Source organism: Carassius auratus, chromosome 4 (genome assembly GCF_003368295.1).
Source record: "Carassius auratus strain Wakin chromosome 4, ASM336829v1, whole genome shotgun sequence".
Lineage (NCBI taxonomy): Eukaryota > Metazoa > Chordata > Actinopteri > Cypriniformes > Cyprinidae > Carassius > Carassius auratus.
This window is the reverse complement of record NC_039246.1, coordinates 1,557,895-1,584,095: the sequence shown is the minus strand read 5'-3', so window position 1 is coordinate 1,584,095 and position 26,201 is coordinate 1,557,895. Positions and strand designations below refer to the sequence as shown.

Below are 26,201 nucleotides of genomic sequence, written 5' to 3'. Positions count from 1 at the left end.
AAACATACATATCTTCAGTCTCTACCACATTCAAATTAACAATTACAGCAACAAAGACAACACAGTGAAAATTATAATAATATCATGCATGAGGAAGAAAAATGAAACGGGCTTTTGTTTAGAGTAGTAAATGATGTGATGCTAAACGAGGGATGAGAGCAGATATAATAATCACACAGTTTGCAGCTGTATACAGAAAGATCAGACTCAGGACAGAAACACACAGCCTCTGAAGTAAGAGCAACTCATATTTCAATCTTTAACTAAAATTAGACTTTGACATGATAGTATTGTCTTAATAATATATGTACAGTGCATTTTCTGTTCCTGTTAAGATCAATGTTTTGGTTTTTCCTCAGAAATGGACCAAACTCTATATTTTATTCTTCTCATTGGTGAGTGTGTTTGTGGGTTTATTTCTGGTTTCTAGTTTCCTTAGGTTTGATTCTGATATGAAAAGCATTCAATTCAAAGTCTCTCTTTCACAGCTCTCTGCTCTGTATCTCAATGTGTTTTGCGTCAGTATCACTTTATAAATGAGAAGAAGACCTGGACTGGAGCTCAGAGATACTGTAGAGAGAAATACACAGATTTGGCCACCACTGATGACATGAACGACATGAAGGAGCTGAACAAGAGTGTGACTGATAAAAGTCTTGAGTATGTCTGGATTGGGCTGCAGAAGACGGGTCGTGATGAATGGCAGTGGTCTTCAGGTGAACCTGCGCTCTATCTGAACTGGGCTCTTGGACAACCACAAGATAAAGGAGAAGAGTGTGGTATGATGACAAATGGACAATGGCATGATTTGCCATGTAGTGATAACCAGCATTTCATCTGCTACAACAGTGAGTTCATTTTTAGATTCACCTTATTCCAAATTTCATAATAATACTAAAGAGTATGACTATTAATTTGATATTTTTATTCTATTATATAAAAATATAATTTTGTATTAGTATTTGTCACCCTTTCAATGTTGAGACCATTTCTGTATTTGCAAGAAGAAAAGACTTCATTCACTGACCATACTTTAATCTTTTGTTGTCCCTCTTTATGATAATTTATCACAATGAAAACTTGCAATTAAAGAGCCTTAAAATCTTAAACATCAAAATTTATTTTTTAAATATAATTTTGAATGTATTATTTATAAAGCATTTATAAATTCAACTAGGATTGCCCAAAGGGCATAAACATAAAACAAGCATAACAGAAAACTAGAAATAAAACAAATACACATCTAAGAATTAATCTTAATAAACCTCCATATATATCTGGCCTCCGCATACCGTACTGCTAGTCTCATGCTCTCGAACCCACCCTTCCCTCCCTTTCTCATCCATTCAGCCAACCTTATCCCACGTTATATTTCTATCAGGTTGTATCGGGGGGTCCTCATTGTCTGGCCTAAATATATGATAGAGATGGTACCCCCCACCCTGAGTCTCTCTGAGCCAACAATTCAAGATGCCCCCATTCAACCCGACCATCATCCCATTCCCTCGACCCCTTCATCCTCTTTCTACTTCTCCCTAAACTTCTGGTCAATTAATAGTTTTATAGCTTGTTTGTGGCGTGGCCACAAACAATCCAGTACTTGATGACAGTTAAGCAGTTAAAAATTAGCTCATACTGAGGGTCACGTGGCTCTGGCGAAAGTTGGCTGGTTGATCGATTTACTAACCGTACACAAAGAAGTTGAATCTTCTGGAGGCAAAGGTTGAAGATTTAAAAAACCGCAGCAGGAGGAAGAATCTCTGAATATTCGGCCTCCGTGAGGTTGCAGAAGGCTCAAGGCCGCTCATGGACTTCATTAAGGACATGCTGCCTCGGTGGATGGAGACAACACCTGACACACCATTCTCTCTGGAGCGGGTTCACAAAAAGAACTGGTGTTTCGATCAACAAGACGTAGAGAAATCACCTACGATGCAACGAGGCAATATTTCTCCGAGGACTTTTCGCCTGAAACTATGCGACAAGCCGCAAGTTTAACAATGTGTAAGATTATCCTTGAACAGTCCATTCCCCATCGAATCATTAGTGCATCATAAAACACAGTCATGGTGCCAAGATGGCTAAAGGAGATGTCAAACCCCCTTTCCCTTTTTCTGCCTGTCTAATCTCATACCAGTGGCGCCAGCCAGCAGGAAAAGATTTCTTTTTGTTCACCAATGTTAAGTCCAAATGGCCAAGAAACCTATTCGTAGGGTTTTCTACCTCAGTTTTAGGATCTAATCTAATCTAATCACCAAAAGTTGCTGTATTATGCATGCTTTATATTATTCAAGTTAATTTTGTGTGTTAAACACTTATCACCGCTAAAACCTTATTTGATTCCAACTCAATTATGGGAAGTATATGTATTTTGGTACCTGCTTGATGGGTAAATGATTTCTAGAATTTTGATATAAAGTAGATGTGTTTAGGATGCACCATATTTAAACTATTAAGTTTGCATATTAAAGCGTTTAAACTAAACTCTCAGGAGTTTGGACACACACGATCATGTGGACATTACTCTAATTATATGCAAGAACCGGAGAACGGGCGTAGGTCCAGCCCAAGACAATATCTGATTGGCTGTCGCACTAAGAAGGACGGGTCAGATGGACACACTTATAACCCAATGACAAGCTTTTTGCCTTGCTTTTTGCCCTGCTTTTGCAGTGACTTTGCTCTTGCTTATGTTTTGTGCTGACCTTTCCATCGTCCAGCGTGTACTCTTCAAACCACCAAGAGCTCACTCAAAACTCAACTCTTCTGTAAGATCCTTCGCTGAACTTCCTCAAAGAAAACCCTCTCAGAGTCACTCCAGACTCCGAGGAAACTCCGTTGCATAGCAAGCCGCAATCCAGGAAGTCTCGCGAACGAAGCGCCACCCGGCAAAGCCAACCAACCACTCACGATTGCTGTCCATCAGAGCGCCAGATCAGCGCCAGAGATTCCGTCTCCAGCAACTTCCAGCAACACGCCCACAGGAGCATCCAAATGCAAGTAAATAAGTAACGTTTATTTATAGAGTGCTTTTCACAGATACAATCACAAAGTGCTTTACAAAGTACAAACACATTAATATTCAAATAAAATTAAAACAAAAAGTCCAAAGTAAACTTAAGCCCATCAACTAAAAGCTTGTTTAAATAACAGTGTCTTGAGTTGCCTTTTAAAGGACTCAACAGAATCAGCCACACGGAGGAACAAAGGCAAGGCGTTCCACAGTCTGGGGGCTACAGCCTCAAATAACAGATCTCCCCGGGTTTTATAACGAGTCTTTGGGACAATTAAAAGACTTTGGCCTGCTGATCAAAGGAAACGACCTGGGGAGTATGTGCAAAGCAAATCAGTGATGTACTGTGGGACCTGACCATTTAAAGCTCTAAAAGTTAAAACTAATATTTTAAAATCAATGCGAAATTTGATAGGTAGCCAGTGTAGGGAGGACAAAATAGGGTTGATGTGAGCCTGTCTGCCAGATCCTGTTAAAAGCCTTGCCAGCAGCATTTTGTACCATTTGGAGACGATTTAGAGCAGATTTGTTAAGAAAAGTAAAAAGAGAGTTACAATAATCTAAATGTGAAGAAATAAAAACATGAATTACCATCTCAAGATCAGAGTCCATTAAAATCATCCTCAATTTAGCAATATTTCTTAGGTGATAAAAACAATTTCTGACCAGAAGTCTCGAATGGCAGTCCAAAGACAACGATTGGTCAAACCAGACACCTAGATTTCTGATGTTCGACTGGACATTGAGCTCAGAGAACCAAGGTGTTGGACAATTGGTGGACACAAGTACACAATATCTCCTAATTCTGGCTGAAACTGGTGCAAATCTTATTAAGAAAACAAAATAAGATTAAAGTGCTAGTAGATTGATTCTCTCAGGTTGCGGTCAAGAATAACATCACTTTTCTCTGTTACTGTTTGAATGAATGTTTGTGTGTTTTCATTAGTTAAGTTAGTGTGTATTAGAGTAGTTCAATAAAGCCTGTGGTGTATTTTGCCGGTTCTCCAAAGGATCAAACTCAGTCAGGGATTTTTCTCTCAGAAGAAAAGACTTTTTCGTTGCAAGGAGATCTCCCGAAATGCAATTTGGTTTCTCCTTATATACACTATATGGGGCGTTTCCAAATAGTCAAACTTCTCCTTATGCTTGCAATTTTGATCCCTCCCTAGGGAGAAGAGGCCCCCTTGCTTGATTTACTCTAAACACAGGCCCTTCCTGGCCATATGTTTCTCCTTAGTTCTGGACATTCCAGCACGTAAACATTTTCCTTTCTCTCCATTACCTATAGGATTATAATGGAAAAACAACTAGCAACAAAAATGGCTTGATTCACATTGATTATTCTTGATTGATTAAAATCTTACTAATAAAAATCTTCCACATATTCTCCCCTTTGAGACTTAATAAGTCTCACATTTGATTATTTTTATCCAGAGTGCTACTCCATAATCCAGTCATATTATTTACACTACCTAGTGACTAAATAAGTCACATTGTATTATCACCAGTGACTAGATTATGAAATTCCACTCTGAGGGATTACTGGACCAAACATCTCTCTCCTAATTTGACATGGAGTGAGTAAAAGATCCAGTCTCCCCTAACCCCTCTTTAATAGTAGACATTGTTAAAAGCATGAATGTGCAATTGGTTCAGCATTTGCCTGGTTATCACAGTTTTGTATAAAAGGCGTAAAAATACATACACATACAAATACAAATCACATCACACATTGAATATCACAAGATTATAAGAGTTGAACTTCAGCTTAGATACCTTATGTATCAATTTCCCATTATTTTGATATCTTTGAATTTAATTTGCTTAACTGTGGCTTTGACTAGTGACCTCAATATAGGAAGTATACAGTAAAATAGTAAATATCCTGTCATTAATGCAATTCCTAAAAACTTTCCCTATTTAGTTATAAACTATGCTCCACATGCTCCTAACTGTAAATCGAACCAGTCTTACATTTTATTATCTTTTCCAACATTTTCTTTATCTACCATTCTTAGCCTTTTCAATTTGATCAGTTATTCATTAAATGCTCCCTTCTATAAATACAGCATTTTCCCCAAACATAACACATACTTTTCCTTCTTCAATTCACAAATCTTGAGCTTTTCTATTTTGCTCCTTTCATTCTATTTGTTGCATCTAATTGCTCTATTTTCCCTTCAAATCTTCCTACATCCATATTTCCCTTCTCATAACCTTCCAATTCTTCATCTACCATTACTTAAGATTCTCTTTCCATTTTTTCTTTTCTATTTGTTGGCTCATATCTGCTCCCAAGTATTTTGATCTCAGTAGCAGTCCCATCACGTCTCATTCCATCTTCACCAGGGAGACTCTTTGCGAGTCGTTGCAATGGTCTTTCCCTCGTTGGCAAGGGTGGGTCGTTACTAGCACGCCCTTCATCTCTCACTTCATGCTGTGTGGAGTTGTTGAAGCTGGTTGGGGTATTTTAAGGTTAGAGATGTGAACTCAGGTGTCACTCTGTAACCATTTTTTCTGGTTCATGCAAGGCTCTCTTGAGCTCATTACTGCACCCTCACTGGTTCTCTTTAATGGAGCGAGGCATTCCTTGGCCTTACTGGAACTGCTGTCACCTGTAAATGGGAAACTTCAGAGTTTTTTGTTAGTGTTATCAAGCATGCTAATTTGTTCATCTTGCCAGTTGTCCTTCTTGGTGTGACCTGTGGAAATGTAATGTGGGTTGAGGGCTGTCTTGGCCCCTTTTTGAGTTTTCACAATTTCAGTGCTGTCTTTACTATTTTTTTTTAATTCCTTTCAATTTTATTCTCAACCATTTGCTTATTTAGTTATCTCTTTGTTTTGTAAACTGAGTTCCACTATATCACTGGAAAATTCATCTAGGCCTATCTTGCTCAGTAGCATAGGCCTTTTGCCCTGGAAAACACTCAACCCACTGTATTTATTTTAACAGTCAGAAAGATAATATTTCATCCTTTTGACACAATCAGCTCCATCATGATATGCTGAAAAGAAAGTTAAATGTGGGTGGACAGAGCAAGCTTGCTTTGCTCTGCTCTGCCTTCCCGTGTTATACGCTGCGCATGTGTGGCACTGTTTTTCTTTCTGCCACAACAAAGACCTAGGTACTGACCAGGAAACTTAACCAAATTCATCCATGGTCATTATTTTACTGGGCATAAATTTGCCCTGTGGGCCCACATTCAAATTTGTATACATATGTTTGGGCAAATTGATTGAATTGCCTCAGTGTCTCGTCAGACACTCTCTTTCATGCCATACAACACCATCATTCATACTTTTTCACACACTTAAACTCCCTCCTTTTCTTTTCTTTTTTTTTTTTTTTTGCCAAAAACTTTTCTTTCTTTCCTTCCTTTTTTCAAAATCTCATAGATGAATTTGTTTAGAATATTAGGCCTAGGCGTTGGGCATTTGAGAGAGCCAATTCTAATTTCTCAAATGTCATGTGTTTGTCTAATTTAAAGTTTAATCAAATACTTTTTGTTATTACTCATGAGCGACTCTGAGAACCGGATTGGAGATCTCTGTAAATCTTGGATCCATGGCCATCAACATTTCCATTTTGTTATCCCCAGTGATGACAGTATATGTGATTACATGATTTTGGATCTTTGGAATAATCTTTTATTCAATATTATTTTATTCAGTTTTACCTTAGAAAATTACCTTTAAACAAAATGGAGTGACCAATATTTCTATTTTTTCAACCATATATATATTTTTTATAGTGTTCATCAAGATACCCTTTTTTATTTATTTATTTATTCACTTCTTTCCCAAAGCACTCAGCATTGTTGTCAAGTATTTATTTGTGCATTTTCCCCTAGTTGTTTAATGAAACTGTCTTACTATGCCAAATCCAGCTCCATGTTTATCTGATTGGTGAGTCAAGTACTCACTTCTGTCTGTCAAAGTTATTATTTTTCTTTAAGACATGAGGCTGGACTGGAACCTATTGAAAAGCAGATTGAGAGAGTTAGTTAACACACAGAATTTAAGGAAGTGCTGTGAGACCAGTGAATAATCAAGATTAAAACATAGTAAATAACATAATGAAATAAAATAATTAACATTTGAAGCAGTCTCTATAGTGTTCACTGAATATGCAGCACCTGTGCACTGAAGGGATGGAAGTCCTCCTGATGACAGCCTGGGCTGTTGTACTGGGTCATCAGTCTGTGATGGCACTCAAAGACTTGATGTTGTGGCGTACGGTCTCTGTTGTTCCTCTGCTTCTTCTCAGTCTGGCTTCTGGTTGCTTTCTACCAGAGTTTTGCATTTCATAATGTTCTTTTCAACCTCAGGAAAAGTCTCAAGTGAAAGATTCACCTTTTCCTGCTTTGATTCAGTCTTCTCCTTGCTGAAGTGTGTTCTTCTCTTTCAAGAGGGGAGGGGAACATCCATCAGCCCCTCCCTCTTCTTCTCTCTTCAGCTGTTTGCTGCTTTGCCATTCCTTGACAGACTCCATTTCATTGCTTTCCTTTGTCAAGGCACTGTTCCAGAAGTCATCTGAAATTTGAACACTCAGAGACTGCATTAATCAAATGTACCTATGTAACTTCTGACCAAATTGTTTCTGAGCAGTCAGCTCTTTTTCTAATTTTCACTTTTCAACCTCTTCTTTCAGTGGTCCCTTAATAAAAACTAAATCATCTGGTTGAAAACAGCAGTTCTCTTATTCTTTGTTAGTTAAGCAAGTTCTTCATTGCAGGAAAATAGCAAGCATTTTTCTTCTTTGCAAAATGCAGAAATCAGCTACCTTTATTATCTAAATATACTGCAATAAAATAAAATAAACCTTTTTTTATAACAGCATGACATGCATATGGTAAAATAAAGACTTCAATCATATTTTTTCTTCTATATTTGCATACATGATTCAGAATAATCTGGTATTTGTGAATTAATGTTTCCTAACCAACATAAAATAATTCCTATTATTGTAAATAAAATAATTAAATTTAATTCTTTAAGCAACTAGTTTCCTTCCTATTGTAAAATGCCTATAGCTTTTGAATCAAAATGTCTATTAACTTGGTCACCCAATCTTGCTTTCATTCCACATTGCGCAAGTTATTTCTTTTATTTTTTACATTTACACAAGCCCAATCTCTGAAACTCTGTAATGGATTAACTTTCATACTGTCCCAGGGATAACAAGATACAAATTTTAGAGGTCTTCACATATTAGATATAAAGTTTTAAGCACGTGCATCTTTTAAATTCATCTATTAATATAAGTTATTAAATAATAAATGCATATCTTATTTTAATTAATTTATTATTATATCTATATTCCACCATATCTGCCATCTCTATATTAGTCCATTTCTTGGAACATTTGTATTTATTTTTCTCTAAAACAACCTTCCTTCAGTTACCTTTATTGTTTTAGGGCTCCTGCACTTATCCTTTCTCAACACCAGTCTCTGTAACTTGATCACTCCCAAGTGATGGTCCAGGAGGGGAGAGCACCTCTTGCTCCACCCATGTAATACAACTTTACTGTGGAAACGTCCTCCTTTGTTCTCACTCCCACTACACTGGGCTCAGAAAATTTTCTCCCCTTTGCCCCAGACATCCTAAATGCAAAAATCTATTATAGATCTTGGTTCAAACTTTATTGATGCTATTTTCCTAGCCTCATTCACACTTTCTGCACTCTTTATTGAGCCAGAGTGCTTATTCTTGCATACTTTTTCCCTTCATTTAAGGGATAATCAGTCATTAATTGTCCTTTTATTATCAAGGCTCATCATACATTCATCCCTCTCAAGTGGATACCAGTTGCATCCAACTCCACCCAGCCACCCTGAAGTGACGGTCCAAGAATGGTGCACAACTTTTACCCACCCAACACAGAATTTATTTGTTCACACATTCATTCGTCCGGACACAAATACATCCACACAACAAAACACAGCTCACCTAGAGCTCCTTAAGGGCCCACCTATTTCTGTCCTTCGAGAATTTCACTTATACATTCTCAAAGCGGTATCCGTGGGACTTTTCCTCGCGATTCCTTAACTAATCTGCTTATCCGTTTATCACTGTCCTACCTAGGCCCAGCTATCCAATAAACACAGACGCACAGCATGCCATGTCTTTCTGCCTACACCATATTTGTCTTAAATCGAGGTTGCCTTCCAAGGCCTTCCTATTAATAACCCAAATATGTGCATGCAGTTATTTCTTCTGGAGTAAAACCCCTTTTTCAATTTAGATATCCTATTATTTTTCTAAATTTGGAAGAGCAGATTTTAAGTGTCCTTACCACTCAGAACTGACCAGTCAACAACACACACTAATTATATAAGCAAAAATGCTTACCTTATTCTATGGTGGCCACCACTGTGTGTGTGTTGCTCATCAGTCAGCTCAAAAGCAGTCGTCCACTCTGCTCCTTTCCAGTCCCATCTGGGTCGCCAAATCTGTGGTGTATTTTGCCGGTTCTCCAAAGGATCAAACTCAGTCAGGGATTTTTCTCTCAGAAGAAAAGACTTTATTTTAAGCAAAACAAAGCCGAGAGCTCGTTGCAAGGAGATCTCCCGAAATGCAATTTGGTTTCTCCTTATATACACTATATGGGGCGTTTCCAAATAGTCAAACTTCTCCTTATGCTTGCAATTTTGATCCCTCCCTAGGGAGAAGAGGCCCCCTTGCTTGATTTACTCTAAACACAGGCCCTTCCTGGCCATATGTTTCTCCTTAGTTCTGGACATTCCAGCACGTAAACATTTTCCTTTCTCTCCATTACCTATAGGATTATAATGGAAAAACAACTAGCAACAAAAATGGCTTGATTCACATTGATTATTCTTGATTGATTAAAATCTTACTAATAAAAATCTTCCACAAGCCTTGGTTGATTTTACATACCAGTGTCTTGTGCTGTGTGCTTACAAGTTACTGCCTTAAACTGTAGATTCTGTTACCTTGCTCATAATCAGTTATCCAAATTTTATGCTATTAATACCGTACGCCACGGGATAATATTTTGTCCAGAATTTATAAAATACCCTAATCTCAATTTATCGGTGGACGAATAGTTGATAAAGTGTTAAATATTAATTCTGAATAATTTGCATACTAATTCGGTTCTTATTCATTATAATTCAATCCCCTTTGAGTTATATTGATCTTACTTCCTTTATTAATCTTACAAATGTCAAAAAAGCGGCACTTTATTGTGCTTTGTTATATTCTCAATGATGATGTTATCAGCCTAAGGGTTTTCTTTCTCTTGTGAAGGTGTTTCCTCTCCAATGTGTAAATAATGATTGTAAGAAAATAAATAAATAATTGATCACAAAAAAAAAACAATGTCAAAAAACTGTTAGTTGAAAAAGGGATCTATCGCGGATTCCTCGTCCAACCCTGTAAACTGTAAATTCTGCATGACAAGAGGATCAACCTGTTCTCATCTCACAAAGAACCTGAGGAGTTCTATCACAGCATTGGCTCAGTGTCCATGATGTGAGTAATGTTAACTGTCGATCGGATTTAAATGATGAAGAAGCTAGTTGGGGTATAGATATTGACCTTGCTAAAACTTATAAAGACTGAAATTACGAAACTAACTTTCTGTTTTGAAAGCTATTTTATGTTGACTTTTGCGTAAATACATGTTACTTCAGTATTATATTCTCATATCTTAGCATTGTTAGTCTTTGATATGACAGGACAAGGTCACTCCTTTATTTGTATTTATTTAATTTGTATTATGCTAGTTTGTGTGCTGTGAGATTTGAGCATGAGTTCACTGGTTATTATATGTCCAGATTTGTTCGATTATGGGCCTGCCTTGTCGTTTGGGGACAGGGCTCATGCCAAAAGGGAAAGGTGGTGGGAGGGAGACAGGAGTTTGCAGTTTGGTTCAGTGTACTGTATTTAATCTTTTAATTTTGAGTATACAAATGATCGGTCTGTGTAACCCAAGTACTGTTGTAAGATGGAAAATGTATGTAAAGTGATAACATGGAATGTCAAAGGTTTAAGCCACCCTATTAAGCTCAAATGAATGCTTACTCTCCTCAAGAAAGAAAAAGTTAACATTGCCTTTTTGCAGGAAACCCATCTGTCGGATATAGAACACTAAAAACTTAAGTGAGATTGGGGGGCCAAGTATTCTTTAAGCAATACAACTCAAAAAAGAGGAACAGCTATACTCATTCATAAAAATTTACCCTTTTTATTTGAAAAACAACTGAGTGATACAAAAAGATTTATTTTAATCAAAGGTACCCTATATAGTCGAGAGATTACTCTAATGAATATCTATCCTCCCAATACAGACACTAAAATGAATGAGTAATCAAAATGAATGAATAACTTTGTTACTTTCACGAGTTCACACTTACATACAATTAGAGGTATGGTATGTGTATTTGGCATGTTGTCAGGGGAAGGGCTCTGAGCTCGGGAATGACCTGAACCTAGAGCAATTGAACAAAAAGGAGAGTCTAAGGGGAACAGTGTTGGAGCGTTGGAACAGTGAGCCCTACCAGCCAATGAGGAAGAGCTGTGTGGTTGTATAGCCACACCGGGAGGGCCCAAATCACCTACTGGCTGATAAGCCCCTGCAATTCAGTGGGCGAAAGGCAAATGGCTGACCGAGAGGGCCCATAAAGCCTGGAGATTAAGACTTTGGGCTGACCGACTCTTGCGACATCCAACGATAGATTGTTACTCATGGCATCGGATTAATGAGACTCGCTTGCAGGCAGCAAGTATAGAAACCTGAATGGGAGAACTCTCGCCAGATGTCTAAAGGGAGCAAACGCATCAGACAGGTAAGACTCGCAGGACGTGGAGAGAGAAAAGGAAAACCCAAAGAGTACTTTTGCCGGTGTTTGAAGGGAGCATGCGCTTCAGATGGGTAAGCCTCTCCAAGCGGGGTTAAAAGATGTGATGGTAGTTGAGAGAGTTTTAGGCAGGGTTTGACACGAGGTCGAGACTCATGGCGTCGAACAGTTAAGCCTCGCCTACCGTCAAATGGAAAGGTAAGTTGTGTGGCCGAGAGACTCTCGCCAGATGACTGAAGGGAGCACACGCATCGAACGGGTAAAGCCTCGCGGACCATAGAAAAAGAAAAGGTAAGGTTGTCTAGCCAGAAGGCCCGAAGGGAGCACATGCATTGAAAGTGTAAGCCTCTCCGGATGTAAGACAGAAGAGGTAAAGTTGGGGTGGGTTTGTGTGGCCATAAGGATCTTTGACGACATCCGATGGGGGCTTGATACTTTTAGCATCAGGCGGGTGAGCCTCGGTGAGCGTAGACTGGGAAATGAGGCTTTCGCCAGCCTCCCTTGTGAACTTGGTACATGCACATTGGGTAGATCGGTATGGCGACTGAAACAACTTGGAAAGGTAATGGTTGTCTGGTCAGGAGGCTCTCATTGATGTCCGATAAGAGCTTAGCTCCCTGCATCGAATGGGGAAGTCTCACTGGCCAAAAGATGGAAAAGTAAGGTTGTCTAAATAAAGTCCAAAAGGAACTCAAGCTCCTGGCAATGGACGGGTAAGCCTTGCTGGTTGTAGAATAGAAAAGGTAAGGTTGTCTAGCTAGGAGGCTCTCATAGGCAGGTTGTCTAGCTGGGAGGCTCTTGCCGGCATCCTGTGGGAGTTCAATACTCGCGACACCCGAAGGGTGAGTCTTTCCTACCATGAGAGGGGAAAGTTAAGGTTGTTGAGTTGCGAAGCTTTCGCCGGTGTTCAGTGGGAGCTGAGTGGGAAAGAAAATATTCACTCAAATGGGAAAGCTCTTGCAGCATCTGACGGGAGTTTAATACATTAAGATGTGTCCAATAACATCAGAATATTTTGGTTCGGCTTGCATTTGAAGGTAAGCATGCAAAGAAATAGAATTTCCTGTGTCAATGTACCCCAAATAAGTGCCATGATTCTGATGATTCATGATTCTGGATGCGTGGTCTCAGACCACAAGATGACCACAAGACCTTTTTTCTCCATGTTTATTTCATGATCATTGTTCTACAGTTTGGAGAGAGATTTCATCAAGAGCAATCAGGGTGATTATTTTTGAAAACGGTAAAGTATATGGAGCTGACAGATCGATTAGGAGTTTCTTATCCCAGAATTTTCAGATTAGCCACACCAGTGGGCTAATGAGAACCGAGAAGGTGGGGCTTCGAAAATGCTGGTCATAAACTCTTCTTTGATTCATGCCACCTGTAGGGGAAAACTGAACAGGGTATTTCAGTGAATTAGCTAAACATAATGAAAAATGCCAACATTTGATGTCCACGTTCAAGCATTTATGATTTCTGTATCATGCCTGTTGTAAATTATTGTCCAAATATTAAAGATTGTTTACATTTGAATTAAATGTTTAGCCCAACGAGGACTAGATTGTACAGTGACATGTAGAAACTATTGTCGGGACATTGGTGCCTTTTTGAAGGCTATTGATATAATGTGCTTGTACGTATATATTGTTTCCGGTGCATTGTTAAGTTTGTTAAATGGAACAGTATAATTAATTACTTTACATACTTTGCTTCGACCAATCAACATTTCCTCATTGCTATAATAAAGCAATTTTAAAGGCTGTTGTTTTACTAGGTATATATATATATATATATATATATATATATAACCCATAGACTGTAAAAAAAATTGTGCCTATAGTTGTTAATCATTTAGGTATATAGTAGTTTATATTTTCTCGCAAATCAATCTTTTTATTCGTTATCTGAGTGGAGTGTAATTTAAAATGCAGGGGAATTTTTCCCCTTCTCTCTCTCTCTCTATGCTGTTGCGACATCTATAAATATGAAATAAGGTCATCAAGGTCATTGTGTCACATCGTCATTTAGCAACTTCGGCGGCCAATGAAAACTTTAGCAATATACTTACCAATAATTTGCAACACAGCCTGTGCCGCTAGCACGATATGCATATGACGCTGCGGTCGGAAAAGCTGCGGTAAAAAGGTTAAGTTGAAGCGGAAAGCCAGTGGGGCTTTTTTACTGTGAGATCGGGGGCACAGCCCAGGCTTGTTGGAAGCCTGCCACTACGACCCAGTGCTTAGGGAAAGCCGGGTCTTGTGCACCGCGGAGCAATGGAGCGAGGCGAGTTCGGGGACTTGCGATCTTTGCTCGATATATTGGCTGCCCTGCTGCTGGGAGACAAATAATTTATATCATATGGATCCGCTTGTTTACCTTTGCGAGGACTATCGGATTTAATCAGCATTTGCCTCTGACTTAAAAGCAGTCAACTTCCAGATGGAGAAATTGTAGGCACGACCGAAGATAAGCGGGTGCCAGGGAAAAATGAAAGTGATGTTGGTAGAGGCGAAGTCAAGCCGCGGCATCGCCAATTGCGTGTGGCTGGCTGAGCAGAACAGCAGTGGCAGCAAAAAATCCCGGAGCTAGCGGCGGTGCCTGTCAGAGAAGGACTGATCCAGCATATTGGCCAGAGAACCGAAAAATTGTCAGTATAGATCTCGTCGTTTTATGGGAGATAGTGAGTCAGACACGTAATGGCAAAAGGTGCTAACCGAATGCTGATAAATTATTCAGCCAGAGATTATATTGTTTTATTCAACAAGACATAGATCATATTCACGCATAGATATGTTTCTTTTGCCACAAGAGTACATTCCTTTTGTAAACTTATGTAATATTGCATCAATCCTCATATCAGATCATGCACCAGTCTATCTAAGTCTCTCCATAGGTCAAGGTTTACATCAATATAAACACTGGAGGTTTAATTCCTCATTACTTAATAATAACAATGCATGTAGTAACATTTAAAGAATGGTTTAATATTATAGAACAGATAATGCTGCCTCTGGTGTTTCACCAGGAGTTATGTAGGATGCTGCAAAGGCAGTTATTAGAGGGAACATATCTTATACATCTGCAAGGAAAAGGGCAACAAAGGAACGTATGATGGGGCTCAGTGTTGGGAAAGTTCACTTTCTACCTGAACTAGTTCAAAGTACAATTCACACATTTTAAAATGAACTAGTTCAGTTCATAGTTCAAACTACAAAATTTTGAACTAAGTTCACAAGTTCCAAAAATGAACTAGTTCAAAGTTCTTTTTTCCATATGTTGCTTCGAGCTATTACTTTTTCAAAATTATTGCAAAAGCCCATATAGAATCACAGACAGCAATTATTTTATCAGTTTTAACAATGAAGCTATGCATCAGATTTCATCTTCATATCCAATTTTGAATCCTTATCCAACCAGGGTTTACATTAGCATTGAGGGGACAGCATTTCCCGATTGTTGCTTTAATGCTTTGTCTCCCATTCTCACCGACCTTGTCATAAACATAAACTTCTTTTAAATGATCAAACGCCTTCTTGCTACATGCTGCTGTCGCCTCCATGCTTTTTTTTTTTGTTTTTTGATGAGGCATCACGTATGCGGCGGACGGCGGTGCGACACTGGTGTTGTTGCCAGATTGGGTGTTTTTCCGCTACATATTAAGACACGTTTACGGTGTGTTTAAGATATCTCTGTACGCAGATGATATTTTATTATATTTAACTTAATTTTATAAAACTTAGTTTATAAATGATTTTGGTAATATATCAGGTTACAAAATGTATTATACCAAGTCTAATGCCTGCCTATTATCCTCTTCAATTTGTGAAAATCTTTGTAGTATATCACCTTTCACTTGGAGTAAGACGGGTTTTAAGAATCTGGGTGTGGTGATAACATCTAACCTTGAGGATCTGTATAGCAGTAATTATCTACCATTAAATAAAAAAAATAAGGGATGACTTATTATTGGTCTCTTTTTCCCATCTCTCTCCTGGGAAGAATTAATGTGGTTAAAATGAATGAACTGCCATGCTATAATTATCTTTTTCATTCAACCATGCTAATTAAATAATGCATTTTTCAAAACTTTAAATAAGAAGATAGCTCCTTTATTTGGAATAACCATCCACCAAAGATTGCTCTTAAAACTTTATGCAAATCAAAAGAAAATGGGGGACTAGGGCTTCCATAATTTCAGTTATAATACTCTCGAGACAATGCACAATGGATAGATATCGAGAAACAAGCCATTTACCCATTGTCATTAACATCTTTCCCTTACATTAATAATATAAAATGGATAAATGGCTTTGTAAAGACATTTGAGATGTATAATATAATGAAAGCCTGGCAGGAACTCAAAAGATTTAGCAGTTTGCACTCACAAATTTGTCCTTTTACCCAGATCTACCATCTTCTATGGGAAACACACTATTTATGAAGTGGAAAGATCAAGGTATTGTTTCTTTTAAGCAAGTTGTTAAAAAGGGCACCCTTAAATCTTTTACTGAATTAAAAAGTGAATTTGATATCAACAATAAAGAATTTTACAAGTACTAGCAACTTAGACATTTGATAAATGATCTCCTTGTAAAGGGTCATATTTCACTGGAACTATCTAAATTACAGTATTGTTCAAAATAATAGCAGTACAATGTGACTAACCAGAATAATCAAGGTTTTTAGTATATTTTTTATTGCTACGTGGCAAACAAGTTACCAGTAGGTTCAGTAGATTGTCAGAAAACAAACAAGACCCAGCATTCATGATATGCACGCTCTTAAGGCTGTGCAATTGGGCAATTAGTTGAAAGGGGTGTGTTCAAAAAAATAGCAGTGTCTACCTTTGACTGTACAAACTCAAAACTATTTTGTACAAACATTTTTTTTTCTGGGATTTAGCAATCCTGTGAATCACTAAACTAATATTTAGTTGTATGACCACAGTTTTTTAAAACTGCTTGACATCTGTGTGGCATGGAGTCAACCAACTTGTGGCACCTCTCAGCTGTTATTCCACTCCATGATTCTTTAACAACATTCCACAATTCATTCACATTTCTTGGTTTTGCTTCAGAAACAGCATTTTTGATATCACCCCACAAGTTCTCAATTGGATTAAGGTCTGGAGATAGGGCTGGCCACTCCATAACATTAATTTTGTTGGTCTGGAACCAAGACTTTGCCCGTTTACTAGTGTGTTTTGGGTCATTGTCTTGTTGAAACAACCATTTCAAGGGCATGTCCTCTTCAGCATAGGGCAACATGACCTCTTCAAGTATTTTAACATATGCAAACTGATCCATGATCCCTGGTATGCGATAAATAGGCCCAACACCATAGTAGGAGAAACATGGCCATATCATGATGCTTGCACCTCCATGCTTCACTGTCTTCACTGTGTACTGTGGCTTGAATTCAGAGTTTGGGGGTCGTCTCACAAACTGCCTGTGGCCCTTGGACCCAAAAAGAACAATTTTACTCTCATCAGTCCACAAAATGTTCCTCCATTTCTCTTTAGGCCAGTTGATGTGTTCTTTGGCAAATTGTAACCTCTTCTGCACATGCCTTTTTTTTTAACAGAGGGACTTTGCGGGGGATTCTTGAAAATAGATTAGCTTCACACAGACGTCTTCTAACTGTCACAGTACTTACAGGTAACTCCAGACTGTCTTTGATCATCCTGGAGGTGATCATTGGCTGAGCTTTTGCCATTCTGGTTATTCTTCTATCCATTTTGATGGTTGTCTTCCGTTTTCTTCCACGTCTCTCTGGTTTTGCTCTCCATTTTAAGGCATTGGAGATCATTTTAGCTGAACAGCCTATCATTTTTTGCACCTCTTTATAGGTTTTCCCCTCTCTAATCAACTTTTTAATCAAAGTACGCTGTTCTTCTGAACAATGTCTTGAACGACCCATTTTCCTCAGCTTTCAAATGCATGTTCAACAAGTGTTGGCTTCATCCTTAAATAGGGGCCACCTGATTCACACCTGTTTCTTCACAAAATTGATGACCTCAGTGATTGAATGCCACACTGCTATTTTTTTGAACACACCCCTTTCAACTAATTCAACTAATTGCCCAATTGCACAGCCTTAAGAGCGTGCATATCATGAATGCTGGGTCTCATTTGTTTTCTGAGAATCTACTGAACCTACTGGTAACTTGTTTGCCACGTAGCAATAAAAAAATATTCGAAAAACCTTGATTATTCTGGTTAGTCACATTGTACTGCTATTATTTTGAACAAGACTGTAGATAACATTCTAGAGAAAACATCAGTAGAGATTCAGTTTGATATTTTCAGCCTTCAGAATGTCAACACAACCCTACAAGGGCTTTTTTTCATATATAGATTAATTTGAGTCTGGCCTATAACATCCCATTACAACATAAACCCTTTTTCACCAGCTAGGACCACGCCACAAACCAGCTATGCAACTGGGGAAGAGTAGAAAGAGGATGAAGGGGTCGAGGGAATGGGATGATGGTCAGGTTGATCAGAGCATCTTGAATTGATGGCTCAGGGAGACTCAGGGCGGGGGTACCGTCTCTAGCGTATATATAGGCCAGACAATGAAGGCCCCCAAAGTTGGGAAGAGTTGAGATACGTGAGCTCAGTATGCCTGTTCGTACGGAGAGGTTGCAGAGGCTGATTAGTTCAGGCGTTAGATGGATAACGTGGGTTTTTGTTTTTCGAAAGCCTTTAAATATGAATGTGTTGGAAAGAGAGAAGCTGGGCAATCGCAGCCAGTGGTTATTCGAAGGAATAGTTGATCCCTCAAGTAGGTTTAAATGCACGTGGGGATCTGAGGAAGGAATGAGAGTTGGATGTTAAGTTGAAGATATACAGCGGGTCGGTTGATGGGAAGGAAGCTTTGAGACAGTTCTGGCCGGAGAGGTATCGTGAAGATCATGCTTGGAGCAAGGCGATTAAGAATGGCTTCTTGGGAAGCCTATTTGGTGTTTGGTCAGTGGTATGACTGGCGAGAGATGCATGTTTATTCCAGGGGCCAAGTGTAACTTCTGGAATGGGAAACAAGACGAGAGTCGGTTTATGAGATTAAGGAGTCGTGGTATAAGAGTTGCTCGGAGGAGGAGTTCTTGTTGAGTAGATTAAGTTGGTCTATGCATGAATTGCATAACTGCCAAACATAATCATCCCTTGTTTATGTTTCCAATTTCTTCTGCATCGTCGAAGCAGATGAGTAGAATCGGACTATTCAAACCCCCAAGGATGTTATATTATGACTATGGGACACATTTCATAATGCTGTGGAGACTGCTTTTGACTGTGAATTGTAGGAACTGAATTCCGGAGGCTGTTCAGAATCAACCGGGCAACCACCATATTAACTGCTGAAGTCTACTTAGGGTATTGCATCCATATACAGCTCTTCTAGCTGGTGGCCTGTCGACTATGTCAGGTTGTTGATAGGAGTGCGGAGGTGCTTTGCAAGTCAGTCTGCTGGTATCGTAGGGTTATGAGAGCAGGAGTTTCTCATGTGGCTCCATCACGGAATGCACAGGTGTGGAGGCACCTGTAGAAGAGAGGCGGCCCTGACAGTGGCTGAAGAAAGGATGATGGGATGAAAGGATGTCATGAGTGGGGGAGGGGTTGAGGATGAGAGGGTATGGGAGGATGAGAGGGTAGGGAAGGTAGGGATAGAGGAAGGGTGGAAGAAGGGATGTTGGGATGAAAGGATGTTTGTGAGTGGGGTGTGTTGCAAGATGCAGGGAGGGGTAGAAATGGAAAGAGGTTTGGAAATAGAATTGGAGGTTGAAGGAGACCGGCTGGTCTGTGTGGGCAACAGTATAGAACATGCAATGCTCAATAGGTCGCTTAATCACAGGAAGCCCCACCTTCTGAATGAAAGAGCCAAACACTGCACATCACTGGAGTTGCTATTAGAAGCTTCCTGGTTGCTATAGAAACAGTCAGCAGTCTTACACATGCACTTAGGACTGTGCGCTCTCACTGACTAATCTTAACCTGAATAAGGTAACAATGCTGTTGTTAGGAGCATGTTCGTCCAATTGAGGCGCTGCTGAGGTGGTGCAGATAGCTGCGGGCCCTTCCGCTGAGGTCTAGGTGGAGCGGTTGTTAACTGTGTGATCGTTCACCTGAGGCTCTGCTGTGGTGGTTTTGCTGCTGTAGCGGAATGATCGTTTCGCCTGAGGCACTTCTGGCGGTGCTGTTGTAGCCGAATTATCGTTCCTCCTGGGGCACTGCTGGCGGTGCTATTGTAGCCGAATTATCGTTCCTCCTGGAGCGCTGCTGTTATAGCTGCATGATCGTTCCACCTGAGGCGCTGCTGGTGGTGCTGTTGTAGCTGTATGATCGTTCCACCTGAGGTGCTGATGGCGGTGCTGTTGTAGCTGTATGATCGTTCCACCTGAGGCGCTGATGGCGGTGCTGTTGTAGTTGTATGATCGTTCCACCTGAGGCGCTGATGGCGGTGCTGTTGTAGTTGTATGATCGTTCCACCTGAGGCGCTGATGGCGGTGCTGTTGTAGCTATATAATCGTTCCACCTGAGGCGCTGATGGCGCTGCTGTTGTAGCTCTATGATCGTTTCGCCTGAGGCGCTGGTTGCGGTGCTGTTGTAACTGCATGATCGTTCCACCTGAGGCGCTGCTGGTGGTGCTGTTGTAGCTGTATGATCGTTCCACCTGAGGTGCTGATGGCGGTGCTGTTGTAGCTGTATGATCGTTCCACCTGAGGCGCTGATGGCGGTGCTGTTGTAGTTGTATGATCGTTCCACCTGAGGCGCTGGTGGCGGTGCTGTTGTAGCTATATAATCGTTCCACCTGAGGCGCTGATGGCGCTGCTGTTGTAGCTCTATGATCGTTTCGCCTGAGGCGCTGGTTGCGGTGCTGTTGTAACTGTATGACCGTTCCACCTGAGGCGCTGATGGCGGTGCTGTTGTAGCTGTATGATCGTTTCACCTGAGGCGCTGCTGGTGATGTTGTTGTAGCTCTATGATCGTTCCGCCTGAGGCGCTGGTGGCGGTGCTGTTGTAGCTCTATGACCGTTCCACCTGAGGTGCTGATGGCGGTGCTGTTGTAGCTGTATGATCGTTTCACCTGAGGCGCTGATGGCGCTGCTGTTGTAGCTCTATGATCGTTCCGCCTGAGGCGCTGGTGGCGGTGCTGTTGTAGCTCTATAATCGTTCCACCTGAGGCGCTGATGGCGCTGCTGTTGTAGCTCTATGATCGTTTCGCCTGAGGCGCTGGTTGCGGTGCTGTTGTAACTGTATGATCGTTCCACCTGAGGTGCTGATCGCAGTGCTGTTGTAGCTGTATGATCGTTCCACCTGAGGCGCTGGTTGCGGTGCTGTTGTAACTGTATGATCGTTCCACCTGAGGTGCTGATCGCAGTGCTGTTGTAGCTGTATGATCGTTTCGCCTGAGGCACTGATCGCAGTGCTGTTGTAGCTGTATGATCGTTCCACCTGAGGCGCTGATGGCAGTGCTGTTGTTGCTGTATGATCATTTCTCCTGAGGCGCTGCTGGTGATGTTGTTGTAGCTGTATGATCGTTCCACCTGAGGCGCTGGTGGCGGTGCTGTTATAGCTGTATGATCGTTCCACCTGAGGCGCTGGTGGCGGTGCTGTTATAGCTGTATGATCGTTCCACCTGAGGCGCTGGTGGCGGTGCTGTTGTAACTGTATGATCGTTCCACCTGAGGCGCTGATGGCGGTGCTGTTGTAGCTGTATGATTGTTTCACCTGAGGCGCTGCTGGTGATGTTGTTGTAGGTGTATGATAATTTCACCTGAGGCGCTGATGGCGGTGCTGTTGTAGCTAAATGATCGCTTCACCTGAGGCACTTCTGGTGGTGCTGTTGTTAACTGCAGGCTCAACCGCTGGGCACTGTAGAGGTGGTGCTGTTGTTAGTTGTGAGGTCATCCACCTGAGGTACCGCTGTGGTGGTGGTGGTGGTAGCTGCAGATTTAATAATTCTATTTGGGCAGAAGTAACAACATTATGACACGGTGTTTGTCAGATTAGTTAGATAATTAGAAACAAAGGGCCATATTCCTGTAAACAGCTGAAGTTAGGGTGAAAAAAAGGATGTTGGGATGAAAGGATGTTTGTCAGTGGGGCGTGTTGAAAGATGCGGGGAGGGAGGGAGGTTGGGAGGTAGAGAATGAAAAGAAGATTTAAATAGAATTGAAGGTTGAAGGGAGACCGGCTGGTCTGCATGAGCGAAGACTAAAGAATACAGAAGACGTGTCACTCCTTTAGTTTTGGGTGGCGTGAGGGATGGTGAATGGGCATCTGGAATTTAGAAGTAGCTGTAGACAATTATTAGAAAACATGGAGCCGTATTTCTGATAGATTCTATTTACTTATTAAGACATACCAGCATATGAAGCTATAAGTCATGGCAAAATCAGTTAATACATAAAATCAATCCATGCACAAGTCTTTAATACATACGTGTCAAGGGGGGAACAGTTTACACTGTTCAATTTGACCAGCCTGCATGTCTTTGGGCTGTGAGCCGTATTGCTGTAATCAGCTGAAAGAAAGGGTATAGGAATGGATGTTGGGATGAAAGGATGTTTGTGAGAGGAGCTATTAACGAAATGTGATCATAGAGAAGGGAGATCGGTTGAATGAGAGTAGGTGGAATTACATCTTGCCTGCCGCTAGGGGGCACTGTGGTTTGATGCTGTGGAGGAGAATTCCCGTGACGTCACGTGTGACGGAGAGTAGAGTTGCCGGAAGTGCTGGGGGGCTCAAAGTTTGTCATGACAGAAGTTTAATTGAACTAAATAAAGTTGACACAACTGTTTGTTATCTGCACTATTGAACTGGATACCTTGGATTTAAGAGCGTGTAGAAGGTGACCCGTGGTTCAGTTGTCCTCGGCTCTGGATTCTAGAAGATGTGCAATGACAGGGGCTGCGACGGGAGCGGGAATTCCGTTTCGGCGTTCACCGCGCTAATGAAGATGGCGAATGCAGCCCGCGGATCTCACTGACGGACAGCAAGGAGGTTGGGCTCAGGATCCGCCTGAGATGAGTGTGTGAGTGTGTGCTCGAGGCCCAAAATGTGGATGATCGAACGTGAACGCTCTGAAAGAGACTGTGATCAGAATGATGAGAGGTGATCGTCGAGTGTCGTCAGTGACGATGAATCAAACAGCGCCGTTCAGACCAGGCAAGTACACCTGTCCTTCGAGAGAATGAGACTAGCAGAGCGGTATAAGGTGGCCCGGCATTTATCGAGGTTTGGAAGTCAGGTGATTGTTTGAGGCGTGGCCCTGCTCCCGAACTTTAGTTAACCTCACTTAACTCCATAAAGAGAAATGTAATGTAGTGATTCAATAAGTGAAGCTATTTATAATAAAACTCATGGTGCAGGGTTGACATCAGGTTTCTGTTTTAAGGGAAACAGGTCAATTCAGCTCAGAAGGAATTATGAATTAAATATCAACATGACTAAGTCTTTAGTTTTTAGTGTCTTAGATTTATCCAATAAACCAAAAATACATAGACGCACATATTCACTCATTCATACAAGTTGCAGGAACAGAGAATGTGAGGATAACCCCCTTATATTTTCCTTATGACCACTAAAATAACTAAAATACTCTGTCAGTTTTGATCATACAGATAAGGTATTGTTTGAAACTGCAAAGGGTCTACTTTTATTTGTGTACAGTCATAATAACAAGAAACAAGGTGTTTTTGTAAAATAAAGAAAAAAAAACGGGTGCTGACATCTGTCACCGCTCTTCACAAACACGTAAATAAAACGTCATGAATCTCCGTGAATACATGCCTCAAAGACATGAGAAATATATATATAGAAAGCGTGAAATTTCTACTTTTAATCGAAGTCACATCCTAAACAAGGATTTAAGTTGTCCATATGAAATCAATTCATTACCTCTAATGCAGTCATGCCCACGAGCCAATCACGCTTTTCAAATTGTAAACATCCACAGGAGACAATGCCCACATCTGTAAACAAACATGAAAAGTTCATCCCTGCTACCTTCTCTACTTGTTTCTGGAAGAAGACGTGCTGAGAGAAATAACACAGAATTTATATCAGAAGAACACAATGCAATGCATTGATCCAGTGTAGGATATCATTCTATTTTTTGCTATTTTTGGACCAAAATGTATTTCCGATGCTTCAAAAAATTCTAACTGACCCTCTGATGTCACATGGACTACTTTGATGATGTTTTTCTTACCTTTCTGGACATGAACAGTATACTGTTCACACAGCTTCAATGGAGCCACTGAGAGCTCTCGGACTAAATCTAAAATATCTTAAACTGTGTTCTGAAAATAAACGGAGGTCTCACAGGTTCAGAACGACATGAGGATGAGTTATTAATGACATAATTTAGATTTTTGGGTGAACTATCCCTTAAAGCTATACAATAGTCATTAAAAATACAAACACAATGAGTGAATAACATGATACAGAGTTAAGCAAAGGACTAATACTCATTTATAAGTCCTTTTGAGATAATTTTGGTGCATCTAGATCTCTAAAAGACGGTTTCTGTGCTACGCTGTAAACTGGAGAATGTGTTCTGAGGAACAAAGGTCAAAAGGGTTTAGAGGAAATTTCAGTCTGGTCCTTTTTCCTCTGGGGTGGGGGAAACCAATCCAATGAAACTCTTGATTTCTATCCTGGATTTACATGTGATGGTCATGATGTGCATCTCTTTGACCATCATCTTGGATATTTGCCCAGAAATTTGACAATCTCCTTCCTGAGTTGGGATTATCATTGTGTTATTTGTGTTCATGTTGAAAACTGTTCTATGAGAGAGTTGGCTGGTTAGGCTTGCTTCAGACAGACTGGCTCTAGGATTGGATTCATGAACACCCTGTTATCTTGGGCCTCTTTGTGGATTTTGGCCCCTCATGTTCTAATACCCTACACTGTACTTCTAAATGTTTCTCTGTGTGCGAATGAATGTCTGACTGAATGTGTGCGTTTTATTTAATGGTTTGAATGCACACAATCCAGCCAATCAGAATCACATTTTTAGACAGATCATAGTAGAGCTGAAAATATCTTGAACCTCGTTAATGTTCAGTATATCACCAGCTGTAAAAGCAGCTCAGGGCTTTGAATGATGTGTTTCTGATGTTTCCACCCCTAAACCATAAAGCAACAAAAGAATATTAAACTAATAGCTTCATGATTCTTTTTCTCATTTGATTTTTCTTAAAGTGAACACAGGACTAGTCCTTGTCAATCAGAAGATGAATTGGAGAGATGCTCAGAGTTACTGCAGACAGAATCACACCGATCTGGTCAGTGTGAAGAACCAGAATGAGAATCAACAGGTTCAGAAGATCATCAGTGATAATAACTCATCTGGATCATGGATCTGGATTGGTCTGTTCAGAGACTCATGGCAGTGGTCAGATCAGTCTGACTCCTCATTCAGATACTGGAAATCTAATGAACCTAATAATTCGGGAGGTGGTGAAAACTGTACAGAGATGAAACTAGGAATTCAGAGACAATGGAATGACATCCTTTGCACCAACCAGAATCATTTTGTGTGTCATGAAGGTGAGTAGATCCTCACAAAACACAATCCATCACCTCAAGATCTCTTAAAGTTCCCTTTCGAGGGAACTTCGAACTGCGTCCTCTAGGGGTCGCTATGGGGAACACTTCGTCATGACCCATGTCTGAAGCATACTTGAAAAACACCAACGCGTTGGCCAGTAACAGCCTCTGACGTCACTACTGGTGTGACTATAAATAAGCGCCCAGAGAGCACGTCATTTATCTTCTTCGTCTTCATTGACTGTTTTATTTGAAGCGTGCATCTGAGAAACAACCAGGGTAAGAGCGATCTTTCTTTGTTTATCATGGCATCCACTAGCAAGGCGTTTAAACGGTGTGTACATCTGTGTCGGCATTATTTGACACCTGGGGCCTGTTCTTCGTATCTCGCTAACTCAGTTAGCTGGATTTGAATGTTGACAATTTGGCGTGATCTTGGATTATTTGGTTCTTTGAAGCTCATCCCGGAACTGCTGTCATAGCAACATGTCCGTAAGCTTAAACCTGCTCGGGAGCAGCTTATTTCATGTAAACAGGATTAGACCCCTTCTTTTCAAACAGAACTCATACTCAAAATATGTTTGCTACCACTGCTACTTTATTACAAAAGTATCATACTGATCCAGGGACAATAATTTAAAATAATAATCATTAAAAAAATGATTTAAAAATAATATAAAAATGCTGTGTAGTCCATAACAGCCTACTATAGACACAGCCAGTTTTACTGAAATATTTGTCTTACACATGCTATACAGATAATAGAGTCGTGCATTATTTTGAGTGATGACTGCT

The 26,201-nt window shown here is 40.3% G+C and overlaps 1 protein-coding gene across 1 annotated transcript in view; it reads left to right on the top strand.

Moving 5' to 3' along the window:
* The first annotated feature begins 223 nt into the window (after positions 1–223).
* Positions 224–26,201, top strand: part of LOC113066710 (macrophage mannose receptor 1-like) — a 30,160-nt gene continuing 4,182 nt past the window's right edge. The window contains exons 1-3 of the mRNA XM_026238689.1: positions 224–395; positions 489–848; positions 25,059–25,406. Coding sequence (XP_026094474.1) covers positions 362–395; positions 489–848; positions 25,059–25,406 — 742 coding nt within the window. The 5' untranslated portion in view covers positions 224–361. The remainder of the gene's footprint in view (positions 396–488; positions 849–25,058; positions 25,407–26,201) is intronic.